We start from the raw sequence: 15482 nt of genomic DNA, 5'->3' as shown, positions 1-15482 counted from the left end.
ATTGATCTAAAGGCTAAATCGGGCTTTTGAATGGTCCCCAGGACCATCTGGATCGCTATCGCTATCCCCTCCCAGAGGGAGCTGTTTCATTTCAATTCCTAGGAAACTACCCACCACTATGCGCACAATTTGAGAGAGAAAAGAGAATTGAAAATGCTCTCGCAACATCGCAAAATCTCTCTTTCGAAGAGAGAGATTATATGAAAATGACATTTGGAGGTTTTCGAAGAGTTTCGGTCGATCATCGAATCATGGATCGGAAAGTTTAGTCTTCAAGTGGAATTCGTTGCGTACGGTCTTTGTTTGTCCGTAGTCCTCTCTCTCGCGGCTGATCGATTTTTCTTAGCAGGAATAAGAAAAAGTGCACAGCATTCAAGAAGAGGGAAAATAGCAAGCAATCTTTCTATTTTCCTTTTCCCCTCTTCTACATGAAGTGTTTTTCGATTCAGTTTCACCCGCATGCCCGTTAACATTCCGTTCGTTTGAATTGAAAACTTGTTCCGAACCGATTGTTCTAGATTAATTAAAGAAAAAAAGAAAGTCCCAAATTAAGGCAGCCTCCGATAAGCTCGTAATCACTGAATCCTTAATTGCCGGTGTGTGTTGCAAATACACTGCATCGTCGTCGTTGATGGACGCTCGCGTACATAGGTTGGAGTTTTACAAAAGCACCAGTTTTCTTCACGGTTCCTGCGGGAAAGTGGTTGATTCAAGTGCGGCACGTTGAAATCGTCGTCGGTTCGTCGATCCTTCCGGCCTTTGCCAAAAGACTTTCAAACAGGCGAGCAGCTTTACAAAACCATACAATCGTAAAAGGTATCACTTCTGTGCTGTGGGAACAGCAAAGCTAAAGGAAGCAAAGAAAAGCCAAAAGCACCAGTTACAGCAGAGCGCAGTTATGGCTGAATCGGAGGACATAAGTAATAGTAGTAGTAACAGTAGTAGTAGAGAGGATATGCACTTTTTCGAAGGAGTCGAAAAGCTGTTGGAGATCTGGTTCGCACCGAACCCGGCCAACAAGAACGCCGATCTGAGAAAGATTCCCAGGTAAGTAAAGCAAGAAAACGGTGAAAGGCGGCAACCGCCAACTCCTTCTAGAAGGAAATTGAAAATATTGATGAGAATCCTTGATGCTCGCAAACTCGCGGTCGCGGCCTCTCCCGCTCTTTCAGCACGGGTTTATCTCGAGTTTCGCTTTCCCGTGCGGTCGATTTTCAAAATCAGCTGAAGCTACCGCTGGTCCTCCGATGCGTTTTTGCGCCTGTCTGCTGCTGTGCCGAGTGTCCATTAGCAAGGTTCAAACGTGTGTGAGAGCGTTAGATTTCCACACCGGGCACCGTCATCGCGGTATAGCTCTGACGTGCTCTGCCGATAAGCGAGCATATGTGCGGTAGTTTTTTTTTTCAACCCCCAATGGCCGTCGTTTCTTATGCGCGACCTGACGTGCAAATGGGAAGGGTAGTGCATCCTGCAAACGATAAAATTAGTGAATTCCTCAACGCCCCAAGCCGCTGTCGCCAAGGGTGCTGAGCGCATGGTTTTGGTGCTTTGATACAAGCGCTACTTTTCGGAAGACAAAGCAGGGTTTATTCTTTTTACTTGCAAAAATGTACGCGCTCAGCTGGTGCCACGGAACGAACCGAGAGATTGTTATGTAATGAATCTAGCTGTACAAACCACGCACATTTTCCACCGGCGCTCCCAAAAGATAGAAAGAGATGATAATTTAAAAATAAATTAAACACTTTTGCATAACCAAATGTTGTTTGTGTGCAAATAGGGGGTAAAGTTTAATTTTTCCGTAACCTTGTGTGTAGTTTGCCGGTTTCTCCCATCTTCCATCCAGCGCCATCTGAGTGCAAGCCATGCAAAAGATCGCATCGCAGGATGTACTTGAGCAGCTCACTGTCGTTGCTTACTTTGTGAATGCATTTTCAGAGTCAAGGTTTCAAACCGGGCGGTGAGTAATGCATACATTGGAAACGATGGCGAATGTTTTCAATTCGGTTGGGACTTTTGAAGCATGCACCTTTCGCGTGATTGAATTTAGTTTTCAATAATTGCGCTTCTCGCAATTTCCGTCTGGATGGTTCGAAGATTCGTTCGATTTTTCTCCGCAAACTGGGAACGTTTCCAAAAAATCGAAGCTAAAGTGGCGTGTGTTTGGCCAATAATTTGAATGACGCTACTTTTCGACTGACACGTGCGCGTGCAGATGAATCGGTGGGTGTGTGAATAGCATCCTGATTGTTTGTTTTCGCCATTGGTCTCGGAACATAGGGGACTTCTAGCGTGGATGCTTCTGTATGAACAACAAATTCCTTCGCACATTTATTATTCAATCGTTTCCTTGAATTTTCCCAACATACTTAACGTTTATGTTCAACGGTAGTCATTGCCAGATTTAGCCAACTTTCTAACTTGTATTTTCCCGTGTGTGATTCATGATACTTTTTGAACTTTAATTGTTATCTGTTAAACTACCTCGTCCGGGGGAAAGCAAAATTGACTAAAAACATGCGGTGGAACTTTCCAGAACGTTTTCAAAATAACATAACACATACCATCCCGTGGCATCGCACGTGAAACGTGTATGGATGGGATTTTTGTCGTCCAGCATAGCCTGCCTTGGACGGAACGCACACGCGCGGAGGATATTCCTACGGCTATACGTACAGTGGTGAACACAACAAGCGCATATGGGAAAACTATTTCTCAAAATGGCCTTGCAACTTGGTGGAGTATAAACAGATCAGTGTGTAAGAACATGTGACTGTGGCACAATCTAGAAAAGGACATTTTTAAATGTTATTAATAAGAAAAGTTAATTAACAGCATTTTTTGCCTAGCAAAATGGTGTTAACAACTTTTTACTTAGGAGCAGCACTGCGACTGTCACATACGCCAAACTGATTTAATCCGCCATGTGACTTCTTCTAAGCTATTAATTTAGATCTACGATTAAACAAGCTGCATCGTTTCTAAACAAATCAATTATTATCATATCTTGGAGAACAACAACTAGGACAACGGTATCAATAGTGGCTCATTTAGTCATGTAACTAACATTATGATGTAATTTATGAGTGCCAAGAATATAATATTTTGAATATCGTCCAGCATAGCTAAGATTAAAACACCACTTTTCTTCTGTAAAACATCGATTTTTTCCGTAAACTGTACACAATTTACAAAAAGCGTGCATTTTTTCCTAGCCGGTTGTTCCTATAATGGTAGTATGGTTCCTTTAGTTGTGATATCGTGTGCCTAAAGTGGTAGTAGTACAAAAAACTTAGAAAAGACTGAATATATTATGACTGTATTTTATTTTTGAAGCATATTTGAAACAGAACAGCAAAATTACTCATAGACCTCTCATACCAATGCTTTTTGCAGAGATTTATAGCCTTAAGGAAATTATGGCCTGATAAATTCTTAAGAAATCCAGCATATTAGTACATCCTGTTTGGAAATTATTAATTTATATCTTGGAAGAAAGACAGAACGGGAACATTCCATAGCAGATCAAATTGCGCTAGTGTATTTATTTCGTCGTAGTGCTAGGATTTTATTCCACTACAATCACTAGTGTCACTACCACCACTATGGGAGCACTTACCCTATTTGTAGTTTGTATAGTACCAACTTTGTCTGTATTTACGACAAACAATGGTCAACGTATTTCATACTACGATTAAACAGTTTTATTTGGAATTAAACGCTGAATTTTTAACTTCTGCTCAAAAAACGGAGTACAAAATTAAATTGATCTCACATCCATCCAATTTATGTTCATCGAAATGTTCTTCAGTAATATCAAGACGAATCAGGGTTATGTGCCCAAATTTCGTTAGCCACTGTAGATGTGTCCACTATGTATGAGTTCCGTTTTGGCCATGCCGCGGGTGCTACGTCTGTTTGTCGTCGTGGTCGGTATGTGCTTCGAAAGCACCACGCGGCTTTGGTCGCCGGTAGTTTCGCTTGTCCGTGAAGCCTTCTTGGGGATGCTGTGTACTCTGCTTCCTCTCGTTTATTTGCTTCCATAAATGTTGCGAAGATAACCTTGCGCGCTTTGGTGAGATGAATCAAGTTGCTGGAATTCGTAGACGTATTCGTATTCAGCAAACATTGGCTCTTCTTACCACCCCGGGCGGGGTCCATCTGAGAACGACTTTTTTTTTTCGTTGGAAACATGTCTCGCCGGGCGGCGGCAACCGTTTTCAGCTGGCCGCAAAATGATAACGAACGCGGTGACCCCCGGGGTCCACACTAGACTATTCCCGAACGCGCAATGTAGAGCACATGGGGGCTGTGTCTTGATAGCGTTTCGATGCCGGTTCGATGACGTACGATGCGCGGCGTTCATGTAGCTTCACGTTCGTCGATAGGGCATCAACACTAATTAAACTTACCGGCATCCGCTAGATCTCAGAATACCGTACGCCGAGAAACGGCGTTCGCGTATTATCTCTACACCGTGGATGAAATACGATTTCTCAGCACCGTGTCACAAATGACACGGACCGTAACAAGAATCGTATCAGTTGCATGAGGTGTGCGTCAGATGAAATTACGTAACGGAGAGCATCGTATCAAGAACGTGATTTAAATTATAGCCTACATATTGAATTCTTTAAAACAATGATCAACCACACAAACGATTGATCATTCAATTTCCAACTCAAAACAATTTAACAAACTGCAGTAAACCTACAACGTATCCGGAGTAATGGAAATTTGAAACCATAAACTGGGACCGACTCAAAATATTTCTACTCAAATTTACATGGCGTAAAGTAGTATCGATCGGCAAGGCTCCACCCTGGGCTTCATGTTCGTGATGGAAACTTTCTCAAACCCCACCAACACGCACGCCGCGTTGTTGGAAATGCGTGGTTTCTCCGACGGCTTTCTTGGTCCTTACGTACTTGCTAACTTTCCAGACATAATTTATGCATGAAAATTAAACGAAGGTAGCAGCGCACATTTCGGGACCAAACGCACCGTTACAATAAGTGTACGAATACCAACGTACCGAAGAAGTGTTCGAAGTACACTGTATTGGCGGTGACTTTTTTGCACATCCACTCGATTCAGAAAGGCGTTTCCCAATGGCAAAGGCCCATTTTATGCACAGAAAAGGCGTGTTGCTAGGCGGCAATGTGCTGTCATAGGCAAAATTATTAATAAAAGTTTGAAATACCGTTTTCTCCGTTCCATTCGAGGTATATGATGACAATCATCACCCTTTTATTAATGGAGGTGGTGTGTCAATTTTCATAAAATGGATTTTCCTTTCAACAGACGTTGCAATTTTTTGCTGTCTTACAATTTCGCTGAACTAAAAGAAAATTAACCGTCTCAGGGCTTTCAGACTGATTTTCGAATCGCTCAATTTGTTATAATCGCTGAGAACTTAATCTCGTAGATTTAGAATGTTTTTTCGAACACTTCCCTACCACATTTGGCAATTTGTAACATGCAGTGCACAATTACCTTTCCTGACCTTGAGCATTACCGGACGGTGTATGGGTGTGTTTTTACAGCTGGTGGGTGACTTACATAATCGATTTTTGTAAAGCTAATGCATCGGCCTTGAACTGAACCCCGGGACCATGGCTAGGTATACTTTCCATCACAGAGAAATGGCACGACCTGTACCTTTACCCTTGCTTTTACGCTCAATTGTTAAACCTTTTTCTTTGTAAACACTTTTCTTACTCCCCCGTTATTCTTTTGTTACAGGCCGATGTGGGACGCACTGCTTAAAACGGTGCGATGCGAAATCATCAGTTTCACCAGAAACGACCAGATCGATGCTTACGTGCTCAGGTAAGTGCACCGGAACAGGGTGCAGGGGTGGAGTGTGGGGTTGATTATCGAAGGTTAAAAAAAAAACAAAATTACTCTGCTCCTTTTCAAAAATAGATTAAATGTTTGCAAACATGAAAATGAATATATGTATATTATTTTCTTGTCGAGTTGGGTTTGCTTCCTAATCAAATCGAATAGGTCCGAGGAAAATAACCGTGTTTGAGTGCTAATCTGGAAAAAAAAACGTTATGTAGTAGAAGCCCATTATGCTTGGAAAGCCAATAAAAACCCATATGATGGCTACATGTTAATGGTTACTCTTAACATACAATATGTATAGCAAGCATGTGTGGGTACGGCAAAAATGTAACTCTTTGGAACCTCCATGTGCCCTCTGACCAGCGAAAAAGGACACGCCCTTGATTGCTCGCGAAAAAGTGAAATAATTGTGGGGATTTCTGTCCGATTCCCAAACAAAGAAACATTTCCAATGTGGTGTGTTTCATCTTCTGTCAAATATCACAGTTGAACACAATAACTTCAAATTTCCAACCAGACATTTGTTTTAATATATTTTTCTTGCATCTTGTTAATTAGCTAGATTAAAAATAATTGGTTCCGAGGGCTTTACTTTAGCATTTGTTTTGCTTTTTCGCTTCCGAGAAAACATCCCCCGAACAGCTGTGTGTGTTGACTTGGGGTAATTTTTAGCTCAACGCTCAGCTCCAATCGACTTTACTTCCTCTTCAATTTTGTAAGCGAACACTCTGTGTCTTCTGCCCTCAACCCGGTGATGCGCTTTTTGTGGGCGAGTTTACCGTTCGCCAGGATGATAATATATTTATATACACAACGATGGTTATTTTTAAGGCCACAGTAAAAGGAAGACTGTCGAAACAAAAGTAGTCAGAAGCTTGTTGTGTACCAACAAACTCGCTTCTTCGTGCTTGTGATAAAACATAGAAAAAAGCAGCATAGGCTCGGAAAATTGTGCTGGGGGAAGTATTTGGTCTCGCCAAATTCGTCCACATCTTGGTCGCCTTTACTGACGTGGGCAAAGAGTAAATCGCACGAGAGAGTCGTCCCATCAAGACGTTGATGATGGGGACGGCCAAAAATTTGGCGACAGACGGATGAATGATGTCGCAAACTGTGAGGCAATCGCTGATGCACGAGAGCTTCATCCAAAAGACACACGGCCGTGTCACACTCTTGACCTTAGTGGTGGTGGTGTGGGATAAAAATCACGGTCGTTTCGGCGGGCAGTGACCTGCAGTAATATGAAGAATCTCAAAGATGTTCTTGTCTTCCGGTACCCGATAGCAGTACTTGATTGATGGTCCGAACAATTTTCCAATTTAATCCTATACCATTTTGGTTGTTAATCACAATCGTCCTTGTACACGTCTATCGAACTCTCTCCCCGTTTGGGTTTTGTTTTTTCTTTTTCAAACCTTATCTTGCCAAACTGTATATGAATAGCTACAATTCGTTTCTTCCTGCTTCAAATTCCATAATTTAACATTCGCGACGGCGCGCGTGCCCCGAAGGTCATCGTTGTTGGTTGAAAAAACTTTCGGAGCCTGAATGAACATAACTGCAACATTCGAGATTAATATAGCCCCACCCATATCTGGTTCTCGTGTGTTCCGTTCCGTATTTCTGAGGTCGAGAAGGCCATCCTTACGGCTTCTGTAACCCTTGTTCACTTGCGATTTGATTGATTGGTGGTGCGCCAAAGGGGGGAATTAAAATGTTACAGCCATTCCTTCATCCGAGATAGTGTCACTTGAGGACGTCTATTCTGTGGCCAGAGAGTCCATTTTAACTCCTGATGTCTGATTTCCGTTTCGTCTTATCGCACAGGAATATTCCAAAGGCCAAGGATTTAGCTGATAAGGGGTAGGATTCGCTGCCACGTCAATGTACATTTAATACCCTTCATCCTCTTTTGGTTCACGACATGCGATGAGTCTTTGTAAAGAAAATGTTTGCTGGATTGAATGAAGAAGAGTAATGCTGCCCAGAGATAGTGTCGGGGTTGCAATGATTGAATGGCACATACTGGAGCGGTATGTGGAAATCTAAGATCCACTGGGTTGTGAACTTTCTTTCTGACTGATACGATCGCAAGCTTAGTCTAGAGCCTTTGCCCTCATCTTGCTGGCGTAATGTGTATTATGCAATTATTATGCGAGCTAATCCCGCGAGTCCTTGCTTGTTATGGCACTTTTAATGGATTTTAAAACAGACTTCAATTTAGCACAAGGATTGATTGGGTTTATTATAACATTTCATAATCGCCTCTTCTAATCGGCCCTATTTTTTTCGCATCTTCCCGACAGTGAGAGCAGCATGTTTGTGTCCAAGCGTCGCTGGATTCTGAAGACATGCGGCACTACCACGCCGCTGCAGTGCTTCGAGCCGCTGCTCCGTCTCGCATCCGAAATCGCTGGTTACAGCGAGATCGAGGATCTGTTCTATTCGCGCAAGAATTACAAGCGCCCGGAGCTGCAGGTTTCGCCGCATCGCGGCTTCGAGGAAGAGGTCGCCTTTCTCGATTCGTTCTTCGACGACGGACGCGCCTACAGTCTCGGCGCGATCAATCGCGACTGCTGGCATCTCTACACGCTGAGCCGCGGGGGAGGGGGCTCTAACAAGATACTGAAACGCAACAACCACGTCCACCAGTTGCACCACGACCACGATGCGCAGATGATCGAAGCGTCGATGCAACCGGATCCGGATCAAACCATCGAGATCCTCATGACCGAGCTCGATCCGAAGGTGATGGCCATCTTCACCAAGGACGAGTGCAGCACGGCCAAAGAGGCTACCCAGGCGAGTTGGAATGGATTCAATATGCCCTGGAAAAGATTATTTTCTATAACGTTTATTTTTGTTCCACTTTAGAAATCGGGAATTCACCGACTCATTCCCGGCATGATCATTGATGACTATCTCTTTGATCCGTGCGGTTATTCCATGAACGGCATTTCCAAGAATGTAAGTATTGAACTTAACTACTTTTAAAGATAAGAGATCGTTTTTATACAAACTGGTACAGTGGATGAAATGATCATTATTCTTTTCTCTATTAACCCGTTACGAACGATTCGTCAGTGTGGGAAAAAATATAAGGAGGTAAGCGCATAAAAATGGAAGTTAGCTAAAGAGTTTTTTGCTGTTCACGATTTTTTCTGATTTAATGCGCTTTTAGTTTGTCGAATTTATTTTACTAAAACCATGGATAATGTTTTTAACGAGCTATATTTTTATACTGAGACAATATTTTGTAGACGTGTAGCTGTGCATTGAGCGATTCAGTTAAACAAAAAATTTAAACTAAAACTGGAAAATGTCAAAAAGCTTCGATGCAGGGAAAATACTTTTCCCAAGTTAAAATGATTTGAAGAATTTCTGGACGACCTGTTAAGTCCCATCAACATCTAGTATGGAAGAACAATACAGATTTAATATTTTCTTCTAACAACCCATTTTTTTGTAAGCAACCCAAGACAAGGCATGTTAGTAACAGCACTTATTTATTAGAAACAATTGTTTTTAAAATAAAAAAAATCGTAGTTTAATTCTTAAAATCCGACTTTACAACATGTTCACTGAAGATTTCCTGTTAACAAACTTTTATACCACATCCGTCTGCCTTTTTTTTCTTATTTTAAAATTCATATTATTGTTGATTTCCGAAACATTCTAAAAACTCCCTATTACGCGCTATTTCAGGGATGTTACATGACCATCCACATTACACCGGAACCGGAGTTCTCGTACGTGAGCTTCGAAAGCAACGTGGCTTCATCTGACTACGGCGAGTTAATTGAGCGCGTGATTCGCACGTTCCACCCGGGAAAGTTCATCGTGACCGTGTTTGCTAACAAGGTAAGCTGATAAGTTCTAAATAAAATGGATAGCGATACTCCGCTTTTTGTTGACTCTTCAACACGTGTCGTTGATGTTATTCTTCTTTTTTCAAACTTCCAGACATCGATGGCCGCTAATGCAAACCGCGAGATCGAACATCTGGGCACCATCGATCAGTGGAAGCGTCGCGATATCCAGTACTCGCGCTTTGCGAGCTACGACCTTACCTACGCCCAATACTGCAAATACCCTAGCTGAGGTTTACCGTGCCTAGCTCCGGTCGGGGCTAACATTCCCTCCTCCTCTCCCATCTTCCGTTCCCTTTTCAACCACTCTTCCCTCGGCCCGCCGTCGCCTGATGCGTCCTCTTGCGACCGGGTTATAGCTCCCTCTGAGCTACCTTCCCAACTCAATGTCCCCCAGAAACTTTCGTCTTCTTCGAACCGTTTGCAACAGAAAGAGAAAACGAAGCAGGATCAACAGCAGGAGCAGCAACAACTTTCATCCTCCTCCTCGGCTTCCTTTGCCGCGCTTCCACTGTCGATGGCGTTCGTACAGCTATTCTTCAACATCTTCCCGGCCTTGACGGCTTTCGGTGTTGGTAATGGGGGTGGTGGTGGTGGTGGTGGTCCCGAGCAAAAGTACTTTAAGCTCAGACAGTCACCGAAACGCCAGCAATCCGAAAAGACCGGAACATTTTCAACCAATGATGCTCACGAGCGGAACGATACAAATCATAGCAACAATCCTTATCGTGGCTGTTGTCCAAAGTCCACAGTGCAGGAAAAATCGACGTTCGGAACATCGGTGGAAATGAGTGCACCACCGGCAGTGCCAGATCAAATGCATCATCCGGATGGAACCACAGCCGACTATAACGAGCTACAGTTTTACGGCCAGCTGAAGCAGATGCTCGATCTGCCGATTTTGTTTGCGATCTGCTTCATTCAGTTAATCTCGTTCGTGCTCGTGCTCAACATCGAAGAGTGCTCCCCGCTGGTTCTCTTTTCCTGGTGGCGTAACAAGATATCCTGAAATTGACTAGCCGCCGCCGCTAGCGCCGGTCGTCGCAGCCTTCAGTTCTGATTACAACCTTCTTTACCAGCACCAAGATTACCACCAGCAGGAGCAGCTGCAGCAGCAGCAGCAGCAGCATCACCATCTTCATCTGTACGATTTGTTTGCTATGAAGATTGTTATTATTTCCGGAAGAATAATAGTGCAAAAGCAGCAGCGGCACCAGGAACAGCATCAACATCTTATTGCTGTAAAAAATGCACGCTGCTACTTAAAAATTGTATGATGTTTGCCGCCGACCGTCAGTTGCGAATCTGTAGTGGTGTTTCGTATAGTGTCGTTAAAGATGATTCGCCTATGCCATTATCTCTGTCGTCCTCGGCTGTCCTTCATTGTTTGAGAAAGGAGTTAAAAATGATCCAGCGAGTCGAGGGAATTTTATCTTGTTCCATATCTACCAAACTGGACGTGCGACCGCTACTCCGAGGACGACATCGACGACCCGATCACCGCCACCACCATAATCGTAGACGCGTTTGTGCCAGTAAAGAGCGAGGTATCAGTAGTTCGATGCGTCTTAATATTGCTGGTGTACCACCACGATCCACCCAATCACCACCGCCAACCTTAGCGATAGAGGAAAACTTTGTAGGTGATTTAATTTTACCAGCGGCAACAGCGAGCCGACCCCTACTTTCACGAGCTTCCAGAGAAATCCTGCAGGATAGTGTCGTATACCTGCTGCCCCCAGCGCATCGCGTTATTTTTGCCTTTCTAATCTCACTCGATCTATACTCGTAGCATCGACTGAGAACTTTTTGCTGCCGCCGAAACACCAACCTGTGCCACGTGCAGTGCGGATCCGTCGCGACAGCACTAAGGTAGCATTTAATGTGCCCTTTACAAGCACCAGGAATGTGCTAGCAAAACAAATGGGTGGAATTATTATTTCCGTTCGCACAAAACGAGAAGAGAAGATGATGAAAGTGTTTACCCCTCGTACTTTACCGTATAATTTCTCATAGTTTATAATATATGCTGCAATTATCGTCATTCCCTCTTTCTCATTCTGAAGATGAAATTCATTCTTCGCTGTACTCCAGAATACAGAAGATAGTGAAAGTGGACAGAAAAGATGCATGCAGTTGTACTGGGCGTAATTTCCCTTCTTTTCCCGTCTCATGATTATCCATAAGCAATGAACACACAAACTAATATATGGTATTCTCACTAAAGATGAATCATATAAAACTGGAAGATCAAGTATGGAACGTAACCTATAGTTCCAAGCAAATCATAAAATATTACACAGATATATAATACAGATTTCAAATTATCGCATTCAAAATAGCATTAACTTACAAAAAAAAAAAAATAAGTAAAAAACGTGTTAGAAACACTAGCAAAAAAAAGAATCTTAATAAATAAACAAGCTAGCAGAAAAGTTGTCATAGGATTGCAATAGGTCACAGTTAGGTGATAAACAACCATAACATTCTTGCAACGCAGATGTTTTTTAAAGCATTGGTATAGTTTATTTGAAATTAAATTTTACTTACTATAGTTCACTTATATGTCGATAAGTTCAATCGCGAGAAAAGACAAACACAAGAGTGAGAGTAAGCATGAGCCGACTGAGTTTTATAAACCATCGGACGGTGAAAGGTATGAGCAGGATTTATTTTAAGCAAATAACGAAGAGTTCTTACTCAACATAATCTTGATCGTTCAATGTTTTATTTTCTTATTATTGGCACATGATCGTTGAATTGCTCTCACATTTTCGTTTATTTCGTGTATTGCATTAAGTTTACTTTGTAAGATTTTTTTTCTTATTCTTCATACATGTGTTTATCCTTTTTGTCAATAAATTTGTCAAATATTGGTTTCTATTGGGAAAGGATTTAGTTTTGATATCTTTATTTATTATATTTAACTCATTACAGCAAATATAGATCTGCCGATGAACCTTTTCCCAAATCTGCGATTCTAATTTCACTTCAGCACAATCTCCAAAATGATAATGAATGGTTTGAGAAAGATTAAATGCATACATTTTACGGAGAAGAGAAACTGAACACAAAATTAATGACAAACTGTGTCTGCACGAATGGAGAGTAATTGAAACAAATACAGACGTAAAGACTCGAACGTTGTGCTAAAACCAAAACTTTAAATGATAGCAGCTTCCGGTTGGTTTGAAAGTTGAGATAGAGCGTGGCCAATTCGGATGCTGTTGCGATGATATTACAAGCTAACAAACAACTGATCGTGATGATAAGGGTAAATGCATGTGATGATGAAACTCAAGTTTAGGATAACGAATGCGAACTACGGCGAGAAAAATAGATATCTATTGTGCGTACACACGTATGGGAAAAGAGGAAACGATTGAATGCAAAAATCACAGTTTTCGATGCGAACGTTACGATTGCGAAAAAAAAACTTTTAGCATGTTCATACATAATGACCCGATGGATAAATTCGTCGTAGATCGGAAAAGTACCAGGAATTAACAGTATTGCTGTGATGATGATGGAGACATTCACGTCCGGTGAAAGGGTAAAATTAATACATAATTTCACACAAATTTAATACAAACCTAACTTTACTAAAAAACGTTTCTGATAGTATTCCCAGGCAAACCATGAACGAATACATAATACAAGTGTGTTAGATTCCTGAATGCACAATCCAATACCGAACAAAATTGAATAAATAAATGCTCAAATGCGTTACATTCGATCTGCATCATGATATTAGATTAAACCTATAGAAGCATTCATTTCGGGTCATATGACTCTAATCCTAATTAAGCCTTAATCCGAACTCTCCGTCAAGATTCGACATCACGTATATAATGTTTGGATAATTGTCTGCTTGTACCTTGCCCATGGTATGCACTGGCAGCGCTATGGCGTACTCAATTTTGTACGGTTCGATTGGCATCAAATAATCGCTCAGCGTTGGCTCGGGATCCTTTTTGCCGGTGAACTGATATTTGGTGCGCGTTTCTGCAGGAGGACGCAGATTGTCGTTCACGACAACCGGCGTTAGTCGACTGTATACATTTGCATCGGGTTGGTGATTGAGCTTCTTTGTAATCTGTGTGGGAAAAGGGTAACGAATTTGAACAACAAATAAGTCAATAAGCCAATGATCAACGACCTCGTTTTACCGTCGTGCACGATCGTGTATTACCTTTGTGTTCAGTTGTTTTTTGCTATTGGGTGTAAGCTGCCCGGAGTTTGTGATTAATGGATATTGTGTGTTTTTTACTCTTTCAATCTTCTGGCACACGGCTAGGGTTGAGAATAGCTCCGGTACCACGTATTTGTTGCAATCGGTCGATGTTGATGGTTGCTGGGACGATGCCGGTTTCAGAATTGATTTCGGGGGCTGAACGGTCCCGTTTACGGGTGCGTTTGCTTTCACGACCTTTGCGTCCGTTTTGGACAGGGGAACGTCGACGTTGCTTAAATATACCTTCTTTTTTCCGTGTTTATTCTTTCCCATGTTTTAGTTTGTATTTTGTTTAACACTTCGCGAACCGGATAGTTGCGGCAGATCAAGGCAAGAAACGGATATGTCATCTGAAACCTAAACAAAACATGTGCACCCTTTGGAAACGTCAAGCTGTATTCAAGTTGCAGAATGCGTTTAAGGTGTATGTTTCAGAACTTCCTCCCATGGGCAACTAGAGCTGGCGGATGCGTGATACTATCCTAGTTTAAATTACAAACAAATTTCTCATAGTTTTTCAACATTTTCAACTCCTCAAAATCCAACGAACTGGGAGAGAAAACTTAAAGAAGACTTGTTTGCTGCAACTGGAAAGTTGAAACACAATTCTCAAAATCAGCAATACCACTCCCAACTGTCTTGACGATAAACGGCTTTACTGGATTTTACTGGTTGAATATTGCTTACATTTTTATATCATTTTTAAATATATGTGATATTTTTAAATCCTTGTAAGTTAGTCGATATACCACAAGTACATGAAAACTCATGGTATTCACGAGTACAATAACAAAAACGGTTGTGAATTGTTCCACGTGCTCGTCAAATGCACTAAATTTCGCGACGGAACATCCACAAAGCCTCGTTGGTGTGTCTAGATGGAGTCTCCTCGAACATATCTCGCTTTCTGTATTTAAGGTACATGAATCCGAAGTTCTATAGCCACAAGGAATCGATTCGCTTTCCCATACTTCAGTTATCAGATGATGGTTCAGAATCTAGTTTAGATGTGTGACTTAAGCTTTTATCAGTTTGGTAGTCACTAGGCCCGTGTGTGTTATTTAGGTGTTTCGTATTTTCATGCTAGGTGTACGAAACATGATTTCGCTTTCTGAAGAAGGAGGAGGCATGATAGGCCTAAATTAAGAAAAGTTAGAAGGATGGCGTAGACGAATTTTTGGCGAATGAGCTTGACTGTTTCGAACAGTGTTTCCTCAGGCCAAGAGCACCCAGTGGTTGTAGCAATTGGGTAAGTAAGCATTTTCGAGTTAGTTCAAAAGTTTATTGGCACCGGACTTGATAGCAAAGACGTAGAAAAAATCTTTGTTTGAATGCACAAACTGTCTCAACGTCGTTGAAACAATGACGATTACTTAAAGATATCTTTGTTTCACTATAGGATAAAAGTAAATGATGCACCTAATTACATCACGCTGAAAATGAATGAATAGCACGGGAAACCCAGGCCTTGACAGCAGCGGACAGATTCGACCGATGAGTATACCATGCTGAGAGCAAAAGACATG

At 41.9% G+C, this 15482-nt stretch overlaps 2 protein-coding genes across 2 annotated transcripts; one reads left to right on the top strand and one right to left on the bottom strand.

Moving 5' to 3' along the window:
- Positions 1-282: 282 nt before the first annotated feature.
- Positions 283-9969, top strand: LOC131283653 (S-adenosylmethionine decarboxylase proenzyme). Its single transcript, XM_058312786.1, has 6 exons — positions 283-1047; positions 5746-5832; positions 8160-8655; positions 8728-8820; positions 9559-9714; positions 9817-9969. Exons 1-6 carry the CDS (start codon positions 899-901, stop codon positions 9952-9954), a joined length of 1119 nt encoding a protein of 372 aa, XP_058168769.1. The 5' UTR covers positions 283-898; the 3' UTR covers positions 9955-9969.
- Positions 9970-13210: 3241 nt separating this feature from the next.
- LOC131283036 (uncharacterized) lies at positions 13211-14272 on the bottom strand. The gene is made up of 2 exons (XM_058312594.1): positions 13915-14272; positions 13211-13818 (listed from the first exon to the last, which is right to left on the bottom strand). Exons 1-2 carry the CDS (start codon positions 14227-14229, stop codon positions 13522-13524), a joined length of 612 nt encoding a protein of 203 aa, XP_058168577.1. The 5' UTR covers positions 14230-14272; the 3' UTR covers positions 13211-13521.
- Between the last annotated feature and the right edge of the window lie 1210 nt (positions 14273-15482).

This window comes from Anopheles ziemanni, chromosome 2 (genome assembly GCF_943734765.1).
Source record: "Anopheles ziemanni chromosome 2, idAnoZiCoDA_A2_x.2, whole genome shotgun sequence".
NCBI lineage: Eukaryota > Metazoa > Arthropoda > Insecta > Diptera > Culicidae > Anopheles > Anopheles ziemanni.
The sequence above is the reverse complement of the archived record's forward strand: the minus strand, read 5'-3'. Positions and strand labels throughout refer to the sequence as shown.

Excerpts from the sequence above, each read along its gene's own strand:
- LOC131283653 (XM_058312786.1), top strand. The coding sequence starts at position 899 with ATGGCTGAATCGGAGGACATAAGTAATAGTAGTAGTAACAGTAGTAGT. Across the intron at positions 1,048-5,745 it reads GATCTGAGAAAGATTCCCAG|GCCGATGTGGGACGCACTGC; the intron begins GTAAGTAAAGCA and ends CTTTTGTTACAG. Across the intron at positions 5,833-8,159 it reads ATCGATGCTTACGTGCTCAG|TGAGAGCAGCATGTTTGTGT; the intron begins GTAAGTGCACCG and ends TCTTCCCGACAG.
- LOC131283036 (XM_058312594.1), bottom strand. The coding sequence starts at position 14,229 with ATGGGAAAGAATAAACACGGAAAAAAGAAGGTATATTTAAGCAACGTC. Across the intron at positions 13,819-13,914 it reads AAAAACAACTGAACACAAAG|ATTACAAAGAAGCTCAATCA; the intron begins GTAATACACGAT and ends TTTCCCACACAG.